The sequence below is a fragment of the Ursus arctos genome, unplaced genomic scaffold (genome assembly GCF_023065955.2).
Source record: "Ursus arctos isolate Adak ecotype North America unplaced genomic scaffold, UrsArc2.0 scaffold_30, whole genome shotgun sequence".
In the NCBI taxonomy this organism is placed as follows: domain Eukaryota; kingdom Metazoa; phylum Chordata; class Mammalia; order Carnivora; family Ursidae; genus Ursus; species Ursus arctos.
In genome coordinates this window covers 20921105-20940414 of record NW_026622986.1, presented here as the reverse complement: position 1 = coordinate 20940414, position 19310 = coordinate 20921105, and the positions used below count along the sequence as shown (strand labels likewise).

General features: G+C 38.1%; 1 protein-coding gene across 1 annotated transcript in view; it reads left to right on the top strand.

Moving 5' to 3' along the window:
- STAM (signal transducing adaptor molecule) overlaps positions 1 to 19310 on the top strand; it is a 101775-nt gene that overhangs the window by 79207 nt on the left and 3258 nt on the right. Inside the window, exons 12-13 of the mRNA XM_048219540.2 lie at positions 547 to 700; positions 2904 to 3079. Coding sequence (XP_048075497.1) covers positions 547 to 700; positions 2904 to 3079 — 330 coding nt within the window. The remainder of the gene's footprint in view (positions 1 to 546; positions 701 to 2903; positions 3080 to 19310) is intronic.

Sequence of the window (19310 nt, the reverse complement as noted above, 5' to 3'; positions counted from 1 at the left end):
AAAAGAACATGTGTTGTATCTATATTGTATATCTTCTTCCCTGAAGTTCTCTTTAAGTGCATACTGGGATAGAGCTGCCTTTTTATTATTTTTTTATTTTAAAGATATGCCAGAAGAACCAGTTCTCATTCACTATAGATATGGGAATTAGAATTAGAAACACCTGCCTTTTTTTTTTTAAGGTGAGCATTTATTTGACCTTAATTATATTAGTCTTTTTTTAAAAAAAAAATGGTTACCTATTGTAGTCATTGTAATGCTTTAAGTGGCATTACCAGAGCCCACAAATGATCCACCCATCTCTTCTTGACTAGGGACACCTAGTTATTTCAAGGTAAAGTTAAGTACAGTAATAAGCTAGAGTTCTCCCAGCACAGTGCCTTAAGCAGTTTTGGTTGCCTTGGAGCTAAAACAGGAAATTTTCTGCCATAAGGTTTAATTTTTAGTAATGTCTATATTACTGTTTGCTATTTTATGTGCCTTCTTATTTAGAACATCGTATCATTTGAATAGCATTGTGTTTGAAATTACTGTGTAATATTTCAGAAAACATTCAGAACTCTCAGAACTTAATGTTAAAGTGATGGAAGCACTTTCACTGTATACCAAGTTAATGAATGAAGATCCAATGTATTCCATGTATGCAAAATTACAGAATCAGCAGTATTATATGCAGTCATCTGGTGTTTCTGGTTCTCAGGTAAGCTTTTAAAAAATCAAGTATATCATTTTATTTTTTATTTTTGTTTTTTTAAAGATTTTATTTATTTTAGAGAGAGCATGTGAGTGGAGGGCATGGCAAAGGGAAAGGGAGAGAGAGAGAATCTCAAGCAGACTCCCCGCTTAGTGCAGAGCCTCACTTGGGGCTCCACCTCAGACCCTGAGATCATGACCTGAGCCAAAGTCAAGAGTTGGATGCTTACTGACTGAGCCACTCAGGTAGCCCCTCAAGTGTATCATTTAAAATTTTCAATATATTTAAGATTATTTGGAATGGCTGTGTTTTTGTAAAATGTGAAACTTTCTGAAAGTAATCTTAAAATAAAGTTTAAAAGAATTTTTTACTTGATAAATACAATGTATAATACACTAATTATTCCAGTTATTCTTTTTAAAAAATTGTTTTTCTTCAAGGGTGTGCATCAGAATCACTAATCAAACTTAAAAAAACAAAAATACATGTTCCTTGGCACCACCCAAAACCTATTGAATCAAAATGTTCAAGAGTAAAACCCAAACATCTATATATTTCTAAAACTTCATATGTAATTATCTGGTTAAGAACTGCATTTTTTGTCTGATTATTACTAAATTATTACTGAATTTTTCTGGGTATCTGCAGTTTTTGGTTTTATAGTAAGTTGCTTTAATCTGAGTTTTTCCCTCTTCCTTTACATGAAAAGAGGTAGAATGTAATATAGAGAGACCTTTTCCCCCTTATTCACCCTAAACAACTATTTCAAGCGCCCTTTTCCCACAAACTCAGTAAGTTTACTGTATAGGGAATAATTAGCCAGGCACTCCATTTTACTTATGCAGAGTGGCACAGACTTTGTGCAAATTATTTTTTTTCTTAAAAAATGGCCCACTTCCCCTGAAATGAGGGGCCAGATTCCTGGAGCTGAGCAGTCAGATTTGAGCAACATGCGGCTAGTTGACACCTACTCATACCCCCTGATACCAGTTTGAGACAAAAACAAAAACTCTTCATGTTTCATTTGCAAAGTACAAAAGCAATGCATTTAAGAAGAGTGGAATAGCTCTGTTTATAATTAAGACCTTCTGTATTTTGATGTGTGGTGAGTCTCTTATGGCTTAAAAGAAGTGCTAAGATGATTGTGTTACTACTATTTTAACAGCTGATAAGAGTCTGACTACATAGACAACGGAGTTCTCTTTTCAAGTATATGAAATGGAAGGATCTAATGAATACTACAGAAAATTAGAATATTACATGTGTTTAAGATTTTGGGCATTTTAAGAGGTCAATCTCTTTAGAGTAAAATAAGTATAGTTTTTAGATGCATGAGTGGCCAAACAATAGCCCAAAGGCGAAATCCAGCCTCCCACCTGTTTTTTTTTTTTTAACAAACCTTTGCTGTAACATAGCCATCCTTACTCGTTTATACATTGTTCCTGGCTGCTTTCTATATGGGCAGAGTTCAGAGAGGCCCACAAAGCCTTAAATATTTATTATCTGGACTTTTGTAAAAATGTTTGCTGACACCTGCTTTTGAAAGTTAGCTTGCTCTGTGTTCACTGAACTGTAATGTAGGAAATATAAATTGTATCTATAAGTAAATGCAGTCTATTGACATGAAACGGTGAATTCAAAGATACTTCTTAAACATTTTTTTGGGGTTCCTTTTAGGAAAGTACTTAAAATATCAATATGGAAAAAGATGATATTAGTATAAAGTTTCAAGATAAGTTCCTTTACTGCTTCTACATGAGATAAACACAAGTTTAGCTCATGTTTACCTAAGAACAAAAATCATCGGAAGCCCACTTCACTGAAAAGTTTTTTTTAAATGCCTATCAAAAGAAGTAACTTTTAAAAAGATTTCAGAGATTTCATTGTTGTTCACTTCGTAACTGAATGTCTTTACAAAGAAATTTTGGCATACCTTTTAAAATCTTACAAAATGTGGGGCGCCTGGGTGGTGCAGTCGTTAAGCGTCTGCCTTCGGCTCAGGGCGTGATCCCGGAGTCCTGGGATTGAGCCCCATGTCGGGCTCTTCCGCTGGGAGCCTGCTTCTTCCTCTCCCACTCCCCCTGCTTGTGTTCCCTCTCTTGCTGGCTGTCTCTCTCTCTTCAAATAAATAAAAATTAAAAAAAATCTTTAAAAAAAATCTTAGAAAATGTAATTTTTTTTTTTTTTTTTAAATCATGAACTGTTATAGGTATATCCAGGGCCTCCCCAAAGTGGTGCTTACCTGGTTGCAGGAAGTGCACAGATGAGCCATCTCCAGAGCTACAGTCTTCCTCCAGAGCAACTGTCTTCTCTCAGCCAAGGAGCAGTTCCACCATCTGTAAACCCAGCCCTTCCCAGTCAGCAGACTCAGGCTTCTTACCCTAAGTAATTTGATTTTTGACTGTTGTTTTGCTGTTGTTTGGAGTTAGTGCTGTTATAACTCTTAAATGCCTCCAATCACCTGTAACAGTAAGAGCTGCATAGGAAAAACCTAGGATAGATGCCATCACTAACACCAGATGATCAGCTCCATTTGTGGTTCTACCTGAAACACTGCATTATTGCATTTACTAGCCAGCAAGCTAGTCTTCTGTCTTACTGACTCACTGAACTGCTCTATTCAAGTCTTGGTTCTATATTTTTTAAAATTCCTATCATTTTTCTTTTTATCAAGGTGAAATTGTCGTATAAGTTTCAGATGTACATTTTAATTCTTTATCTGTATGCACTATAAAGTGATAGCCACTAAAAATCTAGTTACCTCCATCACCATTCAGTAGACCTCCTTGAACCATTCTACCCACCCACTCACCCTCTTCCCCTCTGGTAACCTCCAATCTGTTCTCTGTATGAGTTTGGTTTGGTGGTTGATTTTTTTTTAGATTCCACAGAAATCATATGATATTTGTCTTTATCTGATTTATTTCACTTAACATGACAATACTTTTAAGGTCCATGCATGTTGTCTCAAGTGGTAAGATTTCATGCCTGAGTAGTATATATACACTACATATACTACTATACACATACACACACACCCACACATCTGTTCTTTATCGATTAATACATCAGTGGACATTTTGGTTATTTCCATTCCTTGGCTATTGTAAATAATCCTGCAGTGAACATAAGGGTGGATATATCTTTTCAAATCAATATTTTTGTATTCTTCAGATAAATACCCAGAAGAGGAACAGTTGGATCATATAGTTATTCTATTCTTAATTTTTTGAGGAATCTCCATACTGTTGGGTGCACCACTTTACATTCCCACCAACAGTATATGATGATTTCCTTTTTTGTACTGCCTCATTGACACTTGTTATTTCTTGTCTTTTTGATAATACCCATTCTAATTGGTGTAAGGTGATACCTCGTTGTGATTTTGATTTGCATTTCCATGATAATTACTGATGTTGAACATCTTTCCTGTGCCTCTTTGCCATCTTTAGGTCTTCTTTGGAAAAATGTTTATTCATATCATCTTCCCCTTTTTAAATTGGATTGTTTGGTTTCTTGTTGTTGAGTTATATGAATTCTTTATATATTTTGGATATTAATCCCCTGTCAGATATATGATTTGCAAAAACTTTCTCCCATTCAGTAGGTTGCCTTTTCATTTTGATGATGGTTTCTTCTGCTGTGCAGAAGAAGCTTTTTATTTTGATGTAATACCATTCATTCATTCATTTTTTGTTTGTTTCTCTTGCCTTTGGAGTCAGATCCACAGAGATATTGCTAAGATTGATGTCAAAGAGCTTATTACCACCTGTGATTTCTTCTAGAAAATTTTATGGTATCAGGTTTTACATTCAAGTCTTTAATCCATTTTGAATTAATTTTTGTGGATGGTGTAAGCTGGTAGTCTAGTTTCATTCTTTTGCATTTGGCTATCCAGTATTGACAACACCTTTTACTGAAGATACTGTCCTTTCTACATTGTATGTTCTTGGCTACTTTGTTGTAAATTAATTGTCCCTATGTGTATGGGTGTAATTTTGAGCTTTCAGTGTTGTCCCACTGATCTGTGTGCTTTTGTCTTCCCTCTTAAAACCACATTTGCAGCATCCCATAGGTATTTCTGTTGATTTGTCTCTAGGTTTTTAAATTTTTTTTTATTTCTTTATTGAGTTAGTGATGTTCCATAGCATATTGTTTAATCTCATCTATTTGTAGTTTTTCCAGTTTTCTTCATCATGGCCAGAGAAGATGCTTGATATGATTTCAGTTTTCCTGAATTTATTGAGACTTGTTTTGTAGTCTGACATGTGATCTGTCCTAGACTATGTTCCATATGCATTTGAGAAGAATGTGTATTCTGTTCTTTTTGGATGTTGTGTTCTTTAAATATCTATTAAGTTCATCTGGTCCAATATGTTGTTTAAGGCTGATGTTTTTTATTGATTTTCTGTTGGGATGATCTACCCATTGATATAAGTGGGATGTTAAAGTTCTCTACTGTTACTGTATTATTGTCCATTCCTCTCTTTAGGTCTGTTAATAATTACTTTGTATATGTTGTTGCTACTATGTTGGATGCATATATATTTATAGATGTTGTGTTTTCTTTTGGATTGACCTTTTATATCATTATGTAATGCCCTTTGTCTATTACAGTCTTCCTTTTTTTTTTTTTTTTTTAAGACTTTATTTTATTTATTTGAGAGAGTACAAGGGGGGAGGGTGCAGAGGGAGAAGCAGAGTCCCCACTGAGCAGAGAACCTGACACGGTGCTTGATCCCAGGACCCTGAGATCATGACCTGAGGTGAAGACAGATGCTTAACTGACTGAGCCACCCAGGCTCAGTTTAATTAGTCTTCTGATGCTTATTTTGTCTAATGTGAGTATAGCTACTTCAGCTTTCTTTTTGTTTCCATTTGCATGGAATATCTTTCTCTAGCCCTTCACTTTCAGTCTGTTTCTGTCCTTACTTTGAAGTAAGTCTTTCGTAGACTGCATATAGATGGGTCATGTTTTTTATCTATTCATCTATTCCATCTTTTTTGATTAGAGAGTTTAGTCCATTTACATTTAAACTAATTATAGATAGGTATATGTTACATGCCACTTTGTTAATTGTTTTCTGGCTATTTTCATAGTTCCTCTCTGTTCCTTCACTTTCTCTCCTCCCTTGTGGTGTGATGGCTTTCTTTAGTGTATGTTTAGATTTTTTTCTCATTTTCTTTTGTATATTTACTGTAAGTTTTTGCTTTGTGGTTACCATGAGGTTCACATGGAACTTGCTGTGCATATAACTTTGTTTTGAATTGATAGCAACTTAAATTTGAACACAGTCCAAAACTTTACATTTTTTCCCTCTACCTCCGTTTTTTATATGTTTGGTGTGTCATTTTGCATTTTTTATTTTAAATGTCCATTAATTATTACAGTTTTAGTAAATTTTACTATTTTTGTATTTTAATCCTCCTACTTGCTCTGTAAGTGATTGATCTACCTTTACTATATATTACCTTTTCCAATGAGATTTTTGCTTTTATATGTTTTCTTATTATTAATTAATGCCATTTCTTTTTACGTTAAAGTTATCCCTTTAACATTTCTTGTAAAGCCAGGTTTAGTGATGATGAATTCCTTTAGCTTTTGCTTATCTGGAAAACATTTAATCTCCTTCAATTCTGAATGATAATCTTGCTCGGTAGAGAATTTTTGGTTGGAGTTTTTTTTTTTGTTTTTTGTTTTTTTTTCCATTAGCACTGTGAATACTGTATTCTGTCTATAGTTTCTGCCGAAAAATCTGCTGATAGCCTCATGGGGTTTCTCTTGTATGAATTAGTTGTTTTTCCGTTATTGCTTTTAGGATTTTCCCTTTAACTTTCACCATTTTAATTGTACTGTGCCCTTGTGTAGATCTTTTGGGTTCATCTTGAGAGCTCTCTGAGCTTCCTGGACCTGCATGTTTGTTTCATTCTCCAGATTAGGGAAGTTTTCAGCTATTGTTTCTTCAGATAAGTTTTTTGGTGTTTTCTTTCTGTCTTCTCCTTCTGGGATCCTATAATGGGAATGCTATTCTGCTTAATATTTTACTAACAGTATTCATTTGTTTTCATTCTTTTTTTCTGTTCCTTCTGGACGAGTTCTCTTTGTATCCCAACTTTGGATTCATCCAGCCTGCTGTTGTACCTGCCCAGTACATTTTTCAGTTCAGTTACTGTATTTTTCAGTTCTGTTACTTTTGTTGGGTACTTTCTTATATTTTCTGTCTCCTTGTTGAAGATATCCCTGTGTTCATCCATTCTTCTTCTGAGTGTGGTGAGCTTCTTTATGACCATTACTTTGAACTCTTATCTGTTTGCTAATTGCTGTTTCATTAATGTCTTTTTCTGATATTTTTTCTTGCTCTTTGGTTGGAACATATTCCTCTGTTTCTTCATTTTGCCTGACTCTGTGTTTGTTTCTTTGTATTAGGTAAATTGACTACTTATCTCAGTCTTGAAGGAGTGGCCTTGTGTAGGAAATTTCATGTAGAGCACAGAAGCACAATCCTGTCTGAGCAAAGCTAGGTGCTTACAGGGTATCCCTAGTGTGGATTGTGTGTGCCTGTCTGCTGTGTCAGGGCTCAGTTTGTGGTGTGGGAGTAGGTGGGGCTAGTGCCTGATTGGGCTGTGTCTTGCAGATGTGCTATGTCAGGGTGGTAGGCAGGGCTGTTGCCCTCGCCTGACTGTCCCTCATGGTTGTGCTATGCATGTGGTCAGGATTCTTCACTGGACATGACTGCTGTCTCTAGCAGGTTAGGATAGTTTCAAAATGGCACTTGCTAACATGGACATTAGCAAGATAGGGTGAGGTCACTAATATGGCTCCTACCAGTGTTTCTGTCCCTGAGGAAAGTCCCAACAGTTTCCTGTCTCTCTGGCAGGCACTTCAAGATTAGTAAGTGGTTCTTGTTTATATATGGTCTAGGCGCTTTTCAAATTGGTGTTATAGTGCTGGATTCTGACTGAGTTTGCATGGCTAGTGCTCTAAGAGTGAGTTCTTTGTTCCCTGTAGTCTGTGGTTTTCATGGATATAATTGCCATTGGTTTTCAAAGCCAACATTTTGGGGGCTCCCCCCATGTGGGCTCTAAAGGTTAGATCTCTCCTCAGGGGAAATGTATTTATATTTGAGATCTCACCCAATTGTGAATCACAGTGCCTGGGATGGGGTTTTTTGTCCAGATGGCGTCTCTGCCTCTCCTGCCTGTGTCACTGGTTTTTGTCCTTTGTCACAGAGGTTCTCTTTGTCCAGTTTTAAGAGTAAATTATTTCATATGTAGTTCTGTATTTGTTACATTCATGGGATGGAGTGACTTCAGGGTCTTCCTGCACTGCCATTTTGAACCCAACCCATAACTTGGTTTTGATTTTGTTTTTAGTATATGATGATATTTGAAGGACTTTAATGAAACTTAAATTTGATAACTATAATTTATCCTCCACAAATTTCATATAAAAATCTAAATGTTTTTATCACTATTGTTCTAGAATTTATAGTTCTGGCATGTCTCCTAAAACAAATATTTCCTTTTTTTTGCCCTGTGTCAGAATTTAGTATATTATTGCAAGATAAAGCATTTGAAAGGAGAGATAAAAGAAACCAAATGCTTCTATAGTTCATGTGTCCAGAAGCTGAACATGAAATGACAGACCAGTGTTTTGGCTATTTACTTATAATCCTGCTATCATAGTTAAGTGATTATATATGATAAAATTTAGAATTACGTAAGTGTTTCTTCTCCTTCAGTGGAAATTTAAACTGAAGTCTTTTCCTTTGAAGTGAGTAAAAGATAGGCATTAAGAATTCAGCAGTGTGTCATTCTAAAAGTCATGATATTCTGACTCATAACAGGAGTTTCTTGGTAGCACAGGCACAGTTTGTAGAAACTTTTCCATCTGTGTTGAAGTTGCCCAGGAATGCCGCTGTTACCATCACTGTTGCATTATTCATCCTCAAAAGAGTCACACTGGGGACACTGGGGATTTTTACACATCATTTTGTGATCACAACTAGAATTCCTAAGTGACCTTAAGAAGAAGGGTAATGGGGAGGCCAATTATAGACATCGAAAGACAGGGCATTTCCTACTGGGTTATATAGCATAGGAAAAAAAATGTTAGGTATAGCTCTTTCTCTTCTAGGACTTTTTTTTTTTTTTAATTTTAAGTTGAAATTTGATGAAAATGAATACCCTTACGTGGATAATAAACAAATTGGTAAGGAATAACATGCTTTTTAAAAGGGAGGAGTAGGGGACCCCTTTTTCAGCCGGTCCCCTGAGTCGAGCTGGATAGGTACCAGACCAGCCTGAACATCCACGGAATCAGCCTGAGACGCAGGAAGATACACCTGGATCTCTACAAATGAACATCTCCAGCACTGAGTATTGAGGTACGAAGCGGGGAGCCATGAAACCGCACACAGATATCAGAAGATAAACGGAAGGGGGAGGGAGCCGCCGTGTTTGGGCGCTGGGAAGCGGTAGCCACCTGCATGGGGGAGCGGGCGGACTCGCGGATGGCACCCGCGAAAGAACAGACTGAGACCGTGAGCCGGGAGTGCGCGCCACGAGACTTCTCACGGAACTCTGGTGTGTTCACTGGAACCAGACTGAGACCGGGAGCTCCAGGAGCGCGCGGGGGTGGCTGTCGGCTGGCAGCTGGCGGTGTTAGAAACACAAAAGACAGAGACGCGACGGCCCTGGAAGTGATGGCTGGGACGCCGGGTGTGGGGCGCACATCCGTGGATGCTGCAGGGTTGAGCAGCACCAACAGTAACGGAGTTAAAGTGGCCAGAACATCAGTGGAGAACGGTCTGCGATCCCTCTGTTCTGAGACAGAGGCAGAGATTCGGCCACTGCTGCTCTGCCTCTCAGAAGATGCACAGCAAACCACCAGGGAAAGCTGCCAGAGAACAAAAGCCCGGAAATACCGGCTCACAGTGTGCCCATTCCCATCCCCCCTTGCAGGGGACACGGAAACTCTACCCAAACAGGGTTGCCTGAGTATCGGCACGGCAGGCCCCTCCCCCAGAAGGCAGGCTGAAAAATCAAGAAGCCCACATCCCCAGGCGCTTGGGTAGTGCAGTCCTTAAGCGTCTGTCTTCGGCTCAGGGCGTGATCCCGGTGTTCTGGAATCGAGTCCCTCATCGGGCTTCTCTACTGGGAGCCTGCTTCTTCCTCTCCCACTCCCCTGCTTGTGTTCCCTCTCTCGCTGCCTGTCTCTCTGTCACATAAATAAATAAAATCTTTAAAAAAAAAAAAAGAAAAAAGAAAAAAAAGAAGAAGCCCATATCCCTAAGATCCCTATAAAACAAGGGTGCACAGCCTGGGTCCCGGTCAATAATTTGGGCTCTGGACAACCCCGCAACCGCTCCTCATCAGAATGACGAGAAGGAGAAGTTTCCCCCCCTCCCCCAGCAAAGAAAAGACAATGAGTCTGTGGCCTCTGCCACAGAACTAATGGATATGGATATAACCAAATTATCAGAAATGGAATTCAGAGTAATAATGGTCAAGATGATGTGTAGACTTGTAAAAAGTATTAACGAAAATGTTAATGAGAATATAGAATCTCTAAGGGCGGAAATGAGAGTGAATCTGGCAGAAATTAAAAATTCTATGAGCCAAATGCAGTCAAAACTAGAGGCTCTGACGGCCAGGGTGAATGAGGCAGAAGAACGAATCAGCGAATTGGAGGATGGGTTAGTAGAAAAAAAACTAGAATAGAATCTGGACTCAAAAAAATCCACACACAGGAATGTAGGTTACGGGAGATTACTGACTCAATGAAACGTTCCAATGTCAGAATCATCGGCATCCCCGAGGGGGTGGAGAAAAACAGAGGTCTAGAAGAGATATTTGAACAAATTGTAGCTGAAAACTTCCCTAATCTAGCGAGGGAAACAAACATTCGCGTCCAAGAGGCAGAGAGGACCCCTCCCAAGCTCAACCACGACAAACCTACTCCACGTCACGTCATAGTGCATTTCGCAAATATTAGATCCAAGAATACAGTATTGAAAGCGGCCAGGGCAAAGAAATTTCTCATGTACCAAGGCAAAGATATCAGAATTACATCAGACCTGTCTACACAGACCTGGAATGAGAGAAAGGGTTGGGGGGCCATTTTTAAAGCTCTTTCAGAGAAAAACATGCAGCCAAGGATCCTTTATCCAGCAAGGCTGTCATTCAGAATTGATGGAGAAATAAAGACCTTCCAGAATCGCCAGTCATTGACCAATTTCGTAACCATGAAACCAGCCCTACAGGAGATATTAAGGGGGGTCTTATAAAAGTAAAAAGGCCCCCAGAGGGATACAGAACAGAAAATCACAATCTATAGAAACAAAGACTTTACTGCCAACATGGCATCATTAAAATCATCTCTCTCAATAATCAGTCTCAATGTAAATGGCCTAAATGCTCCCATAAAACACTACAGGGTTGCAGACTGGATAAAAAAACTTGACCCATCCATTTGCTGTCTACAAGAGACTCATTTTGAACCTCAAGATACATTCAGACTGAAAGTAAAGGGATGGAATACCATGTTTCACGCCAATGGACCTCAAAAGAAAGCTGGGGTAGCAATTCTCATATCAGACAGATTAGATTTTAAACTAAAGAGTGCAGTTACAGACAGAGAAGGGCACTATATTATTCTTAAAGGATGTATCCAACAAGTGGATATGATAATTATAAATATATATGCCCCCACCAGGGGAGCAGCAAGATACACAGGCCAACTCTTAACCAGAATAAGGAGACATATAGATAAAAATACGATATATAGATAAAAAGATATATATAGATATATAGATAAAAAATAGTAGGGGACCTCAACACTCCAGTATCAGAAAGAGAAAGAACACCCATGCAAAAAATCGACAAAGAAACAAGGGCTTTGAATGCCATACTCGACGAGGTGGACCTCATAGATATATATATAGAACACTACACCCCAGAACCAAAGAATACCCATTCTATTCTAATGCCCATGGAACATTCTCAAGAATAGACCATGTTCTGGGTCACAAAACAGGTCTCAACCGATACCAGAAGATTGAAATGATCCCCTGCGTATTCTCAGACCACAACGCTCTGAAATTGGAACTCAACCACAAGGAAAAATTTGGAAGAAACTCAGACACTTGGAGACTAAGAACCATCCTGCTCAGGAATGACTCGATAAACCAAGAAATCAAAAATCAATTTAAACAATTTACGGAGACCAACGAGAATGAAAACACAACGGTCCAAAACCTATGGGATTCTGCAAAGGCAGTCCTAAGGGGGAAATACATAGCCATCCACGCCTCACTCAAAAAGAATAGAAAAATCTAAAATGCAGTTTTTATATTCTCACCTCAAGAAGCTGGAACAGCAACAGAGGGACAGGCCTAATCCACGCACGAGGAAGCAGTTGACCAAGATTAGAGCAGAAATCAATGAATTAGAAACCAGGAGTACAGCAGAGCCGATCAACAGAACTAGAAGCTGGTTCTTTCGGAGAATGAATAAAATTGGCAGACCGCTGGCAAGACTTAAACAAAAGAATAGAGAAAGGACCCAAATTAATAAAATTATGAATGAAAAAGGAGAGGTCATGACCAACACCAATGAAATTGGAAAGATTATTAGCAACTTTTATCAACAGCTATATGCCAATAAATTAAGCAATCTGGAAGAGATGGAGGCCTTCCTGGAAACCTATAAACTACCAAGTCTGAAACAGGAAGATATTGATTTTTTAAACAGACCAATTCTGAAGAGATTGAGTCAGTGATAAACAACCTTCCAAATAACAAAACTCCAGACCCGGACGGTGTTCCTGGGGAATTCTACCAAACATTCAAAGAAGAAATAATACCTATTCTCCTAAAGCTATTTAAAAAAATAGAAACAGAAGGAAAGCTACCAAACTCATTCTATGAGGCCAATATTACCTTGATCGCCAAACCAGGGAAAGACCCCATCAAAAAGGAGAATTACAGACCGATTTCCCTAATGTATATGGACGCCAAAATTCTCAACAAGATCCTGGCTAATAGAATCCAACAGTACATTAAAAGGATTATCCATCATGACCAAGTGGGATTCATACCTGGGATGCAAGCGTGGTTCAACATTCGCAAATTGATCAGCGTGATACATCATATCAACAAGAAAAGACTCAGGAACCGTATGATCCTCTTGATGCAGAAAAAGCATTTGACAAAATACAGCATGCTTTCCTGATTAAAACCCTTCAGAGTGTAGGAATAGAGGGTACATCTCTCAATCTCATAAAAGCCATCTATGAAAAGCCTACAGCAAATATCATTCTCAATGGGGAAAAGCTGGAAGCCTTTCCCTTAAGATCAGGAACACGACAAGGATTCCCACTCTCACCATTATTATTCAACATAGTACTAGAAGTCCTTGCAACAGCCATCAGACAACAAAAAGGGATAAAAGGTATCTAAATTGGCAAAGAAGAAGTCAAACTTTCTCTCTTCACAGATGACATGATACTCTATATGGAAAACCCAAAAGAATCCACCCCCAAACTACTAGAAGTTACAGAGCAATTCAGTAATGTGGCGGGATACAAAAGCAATGCTCAGAAATCAGTTGCATTTCTATACACGAACAATGAGACTGAAGAAAGAGAAATTACGGAATCCATCCCATTTACAATAGCACCAAAAACCATACGTTACCTTGGAATTAACTTAACCAGAGACATAAAGGATCTATATTCTAGAAACTATAAATCACTCTTGAAAGACATCGAGGAAGACACAAAAAGATGGAAAAATATTCCATGCTCATGGATCGGAAAAATTTACATAGTTAAAATGTCCATGCTACCCAGAGCAATCTACACTTTCAATGCTATCCCGATCAAAATACTGATGACATTTTTCAAAGAACTGGAACAAATAGTCCTTAAATTTATATGGAACCAGAAAAGGCCCCGAATCGCCAAGGAACTGTTGAAAAGAAAAAACAAAGCTGGGGGCATCACAATACCGGATTTCAAGCTGTACTACAAAGCTGTGATCACAAAGACAGCATGGTACTGGCACAAAAACAGACACATAGACCAATGGAACAGAATAGAGAACCCAGAAATGGACCCTCAGCTCTTTGGGCAACTAATCTTTGATAAAGCAGGAAAAAACATCCGGTGGAAAAAAGACAGTCTCTTCAATAAATGGTGCTGGGAAAATTGCACAGCTACATGCAAAAAAATGAAACTTGACCACTCTCTCACACCATACACAAAAATAAACCCCAAATGGTTGAAAGACCTCGATGTGAGACAGGAATCCATCAAAATCCTAGAGGAGAACATAGGCAGCAACCTCTACGACATCGGCCAAAGCAACCTTTTTCATGACACATCTCCAAAGACAAGAGAAACAAAAGAAAAGATGAACTTGTGGGACTTCATCAAGATAAAAAGCTTCTGCACAGCCAAGGAAACAGTCAAAAAAACTAAGAGGCAGCCCACGGAATGGGAGAAGATATTTGCAAATGATGCTACAGATAAAAGACTGGTATCCAAGATCTAAAGAACTTCTCAAACTCAATACGCGAGAAACAAATCATAAAATGGGCAGAAGATATGAACAGACACTTTTCCAATGATGATATACAAATGGCTAACAGACACATGAAAAAATGTTCAAAATCATTAGCCATCAGGGAAATTCAAATCAAAACCACACTAAGATACCACCTTACCCCAGTCAGAATGGCAAAAATAGACAAGGCAAGAAAAACAATTGTTAGAGAGGATGTGGAGAAAGGGGATCCCTCCTACATTGTTGGTGGGAATGCAGGTTGGTACAGCCACTCTGGAAAACAGTGTGGAGGTCCCTTAAAAAGTTAAAAATTGAGCTATCCTATGATCCAGCAATTGCTCTACTGGGTATTTACCCCAACAATACAGATGTAGTGAAGAGAAGGGCCATATGCACCCCAATGTTCATAGTAGCATTGTCCACAATAGCCAAAGCGTGGAAGGAACCGAGATGCCGTTCACCAGATGACTGGATTAAGAAGTTGTTGTCCATATATACAATGGAATATTTCTCAGCTATCAGAAAGATCAAATTCTCAACATTTGCTGCAACATGGACGGCACTGGAGGAGATAATGCTAAGTGAAATAAGTCAAGCAGAGAAAGACGATTATCATATGATTTCTCTCATCTATGGAACATAAGAACTAGGATGATCGGTAGGGGAAGAAAGGGATAAAGAAGGGGGGGTAATCAGAATGGGGAATGAAGCATGAGAGACTATGGACTCTGAGAAACAAACTGAGGGCGTTAGGGGGGGGGGTGTGGGGGAATGGTATAGACCGGTGATGGGTAGTAAAGAGGGCACGTATTGCATGTTGCACTGGGTGTTATACGCAACTAATGAATCATCGAACTTTACATTGGAAACCGGGGATGTACTGTATGGTGACTAACATAATATAATAAAAAAACATTAAAAAAATGCTTTTTAAAAAGTAGATACCAAGTAGGTGGTTATTGTTGAGAATGTGCATGAGTTAATGTACTTACTATTAGCCAGAAATGCTACCTGACTCCCAGCTAGTCTGTTGTTACTGTGTTACATACTGGCTCTAACAAAGCCCTTGTTACTAGAGCTTGCTTCTGAACCATTTGGAGGTCAGCGTCTTGAGAAATTTTCCTTGGAGATAACCTGTTGGTAGGTGCTTAAACTGTGTTATACCATAAACGTGTAGCGTCCCGTTGCTTTTTTGCAGTTGGTTGCTGTGTCTGCTTCAGCAGTGAGGATGTAAACTCCCTGATGCAGGTCCTGCTCTGTATTCGAGGGCCTGTTTCCACTGATACACTGTAGCTATCAGTGCCATCTCTCAAGAAACACAGGCGCATTTCAGTAGGTGCCTTTTAGAGGTGCCTAGTAGAACATTTCCTGGAAATATTTAGCCCCCTGTACCTGGCAGATTCCTCTTTATTCTGTAGTTCTTATTCTTGGCTGACCTTCACCTTTACTAGAGTGCCTGTTTTGCCTTCCCGCCTCTCCACTGTTCCTCTTCTGTTGCTATTACAGGACCCCAGCACAGCGTGTACAGTACTTTTTTACTTGTTTATATTCCTGCTGAACTGTATACTGAGAGCTGGAGCTAAGTCTCTTTCGCCTTTGTATGCACACTATGTACCACAGAGTTTTACACCTGTTGGAAACTCAGTAAATATTTGATAAATAAATGTTTAAGTGTTGATGGGAATTTCAAGTGCTGTATTAGGCCAGTGAGATATATTTTTTAATTTCTTGAAAAGGCTTCACAAAGGCTTTGAGGAAGTTTTTAAAAAGATAGACACACACACGTACATACACACATGTATTATACATATATTTATAAATATATAAAAATGTGTTTTTTGTGTTTAAGTGAGGAAATTGATGACAAAGTAAATGTAGGATAATGAAATTGGGAGGAGCAAGAATTGGGGTTGGAAGTATACTTGATAGAGGTGTACTGCATATTCGACTTGAGGTTTGTAATTACAAATTACAGTCAATGAGGAATTATTTTTTCTTCTATTTTTGGTAGGCAGGTTTTTAAATGTCCCTCAGTTCATACCTAGAAGCAATTTCTTATTCTATTACATATAATTTTGGTCTAGGGTCATCACTTGTCCAGACTTATGTCACCCTAGGTCACTCTTACTGATAATTTGGTAAGGTGGTACTGATGCAGTTTCCTAAACCTGCCTATAGCGGTGTTGGCATGATAGTACCATGATGACCAAAGCTATGTACTCGTCTCTTACAGTTTACTTCTATTAAACAGATGTTTACTGAATGTTTCATCTGTGCCAGAGTATGATTTAGAATTCTTTTATATTATAATTTTATATTATTATATTCATATTAAGATATGATTGACATAAAACATTGTGTAAGTTTAAGGTGTACAACTTGTTGATTTGATACATTTATATGTTATAAAATGATTACCACTCCATAGTATTAGCTACCACCTCCATCCCCTCATTTAGTTACCATTTCTTTTTTTGTGGTGAGAACATTTAAGATTTACTCTTAGCAGCATTCATGTGTCTGATATAATATTATTAGCTAGAACCACCATGCTATATATTAGGTCCCCAAACTTGTTCATTTTATAACTGAAGGTGTGTACCCTTTGTTCAGTATTTCCCCATTTTCCGCAATCCCCAAGCCCTGCTAACTGCCCTCTCCTCTGAGTTTGACTTTTATGGATTCCACATGTAAGTGAGATCATATGGTGTTTGTCTTTCTGTATCTTAACTTATTTTATTCAGCATAACGTCCTTATGTCTCTTCCAAGTCGTCACAAATGACAGGATTTTCTTCTTTCTTGTGGTTGATAATATTCCATTGTGTGTGTGTCTGTGTGTGTGTATACCCCACATCTTTATCCATTCATCCAATGACAAACACTTAGGTTGTTTCCGTATCTTGGTTATTTTGAGTAATGCTACAGTGAAAATTAGAGTGCAGATACCTCTACGAGGTCCTGATTTCAGTTCTTTTGGATATATATCCAGAAATAGGACTGCTGGATCATATGGTAGTTAAATTTTTAATTGGGGGGGGGGGACCTTCGTACTGTTTTCCATAGTGGCTATACCAGTTTACATCCCCAGCAACACTGCCCAAGGATCCTCTTTTCCCATAGCCAATTTAATAGGTGTGAGGTGGTATTCCATTATGGTTTTCATTTCCGTTTCCCTGATGATTAGTAATATTGAGCACTTTTCATGTACCTATTGATCATTTTGTGTCTTCTTTGGAAAACCGTATATTCAGTTCCCCTGCCCATTTTTAAATTGGGTTGTTAGGTTTTTTTGCTGTTGAGTTATATGAGTTCTTTATATATTTTGGATATTAACCTCTTATTGGATATATGATTTAAAAACATTTTCTCCCGTTCTATAGGTTGCCTTTTCATTTTGTTGACTGTGTCCTTTGCTCTGTATTTTAGTTTGATGTAGTCCCACTTGTTGATTTTTATTTTTGTTGCTTGTGCTTTTGTTGTCACATCCAGGAAATTGCTGCCAAGACCAATGTCAAAGAGCTTTTTCTTCATGTTTTCTTGTAGGACTTTTAGGTCTTAAATATAAGTCTTTAATCCATTTCAAGTTCATTTTTGTGAATGATATGAGACAGAGGCCCAATTTCATTTTTCTGCACGTGGCTATCCAGTTCTCCCAACACCATTTATGGAAGAGCCTGTCTTTTTTTTCATTGAATATTCTTGGCTCTCTGGTCAAATATTAGTTGATCATTTATTTAGAGTTTCTTAGCCTCAGGGTGCTTAATGGTTAGTAGAGACAGACACACAAAAAAAATACGTAATTATAACAAATTACAAATAGAGGTACTTGCAAGGTGATTTAGGAGCCTTGTGGTTCAGGGAAGGTTTATAAGAAAATATGCTCAAGCTGTGTTATTCTTAGCCTGGAGGAAAAAAGGAAGATTTTCTATCATAAGCAAAGACTTCGTAGTATGAAATGGCTTGGTACCCAGGGAATGAGTAAACTGAGGAGTTGTGAAAATACATGACACATTTTAGGCATTACCAAACAGTACAGTGTTACTAAAGGATTAAAGTCTGCAGTGGGATGGGAGAGAGATACACTTAGATTTACTGGCAAGGATCATGAATGGTCCTAGATATGTTAAGGAGGTTGGGTCTTATCTGGGAAACCTTGTTAAAGGGCTTTAAATGGCAGTAGCATAGATGAATTTTTAGGGCCTAGGTAAGAAGCCAGGAGATTGTATATATTAGACAAGAAATGATTGTCCAGCTGCAGGACAAAATGATAAGAGATGGGGAAAGACTTATTCAGGAGATTAACGAATGATTACATATGGGTTACAAGGTGGGGAGCGAGAGCAGAGCAGTGATATGAAAGAGAAGTATTGGGTGAATTGCTGGGTTTTGCCCTCAGGTAGATAGCAGATCTTATGAATGAATTAGGAAATATGGTACAAAATGGGAATGACTGCAGTAATAGCTAACATTTATGGGGTGTTTCAGTAAGCACCAGACACTGTGCTGTATGCTTTACATGTATTCTAACCCTTTTGCTCTAATAACCTATGAAGTAGATACACTGTCACCCATTCTATAGGTGAGGAAACTGAGACATGGAGGGAAGGGCTAAGGTCCTACTTACGTAAGATACAAAACCAGACATTTTGGCTCCAGAGCTAAACTCTTAGTCTCAACATTGTATTTATTATACCAGTATTGTGACTCTTACTGATGTAAGTAATGACATCGAATCCAACTTCTTGTTATACTTTGTATCTCACAACACAACACATAGAATGATAATGAGTAATGCCTTTAACTGTTACCTAAATGGTTACATTAGTAGGTGGAATGTATCAGTAAATGACTATCTTTTATAATAATGAGTGTGTGTGTGTGTGTGTGTGTGTGTGTGTGTGTGAAGTAGAAGAGCATTGAATTTACAAATGACTGATTTATAAACAATGTAGGAATTGAAGAAAAGTTTAGAAATAGGCAGTATTTTGAAAATTTTGGGCAATTTCCCATTGTATAGATTGTTTTACATTTTTAATAGTGGTGTGTG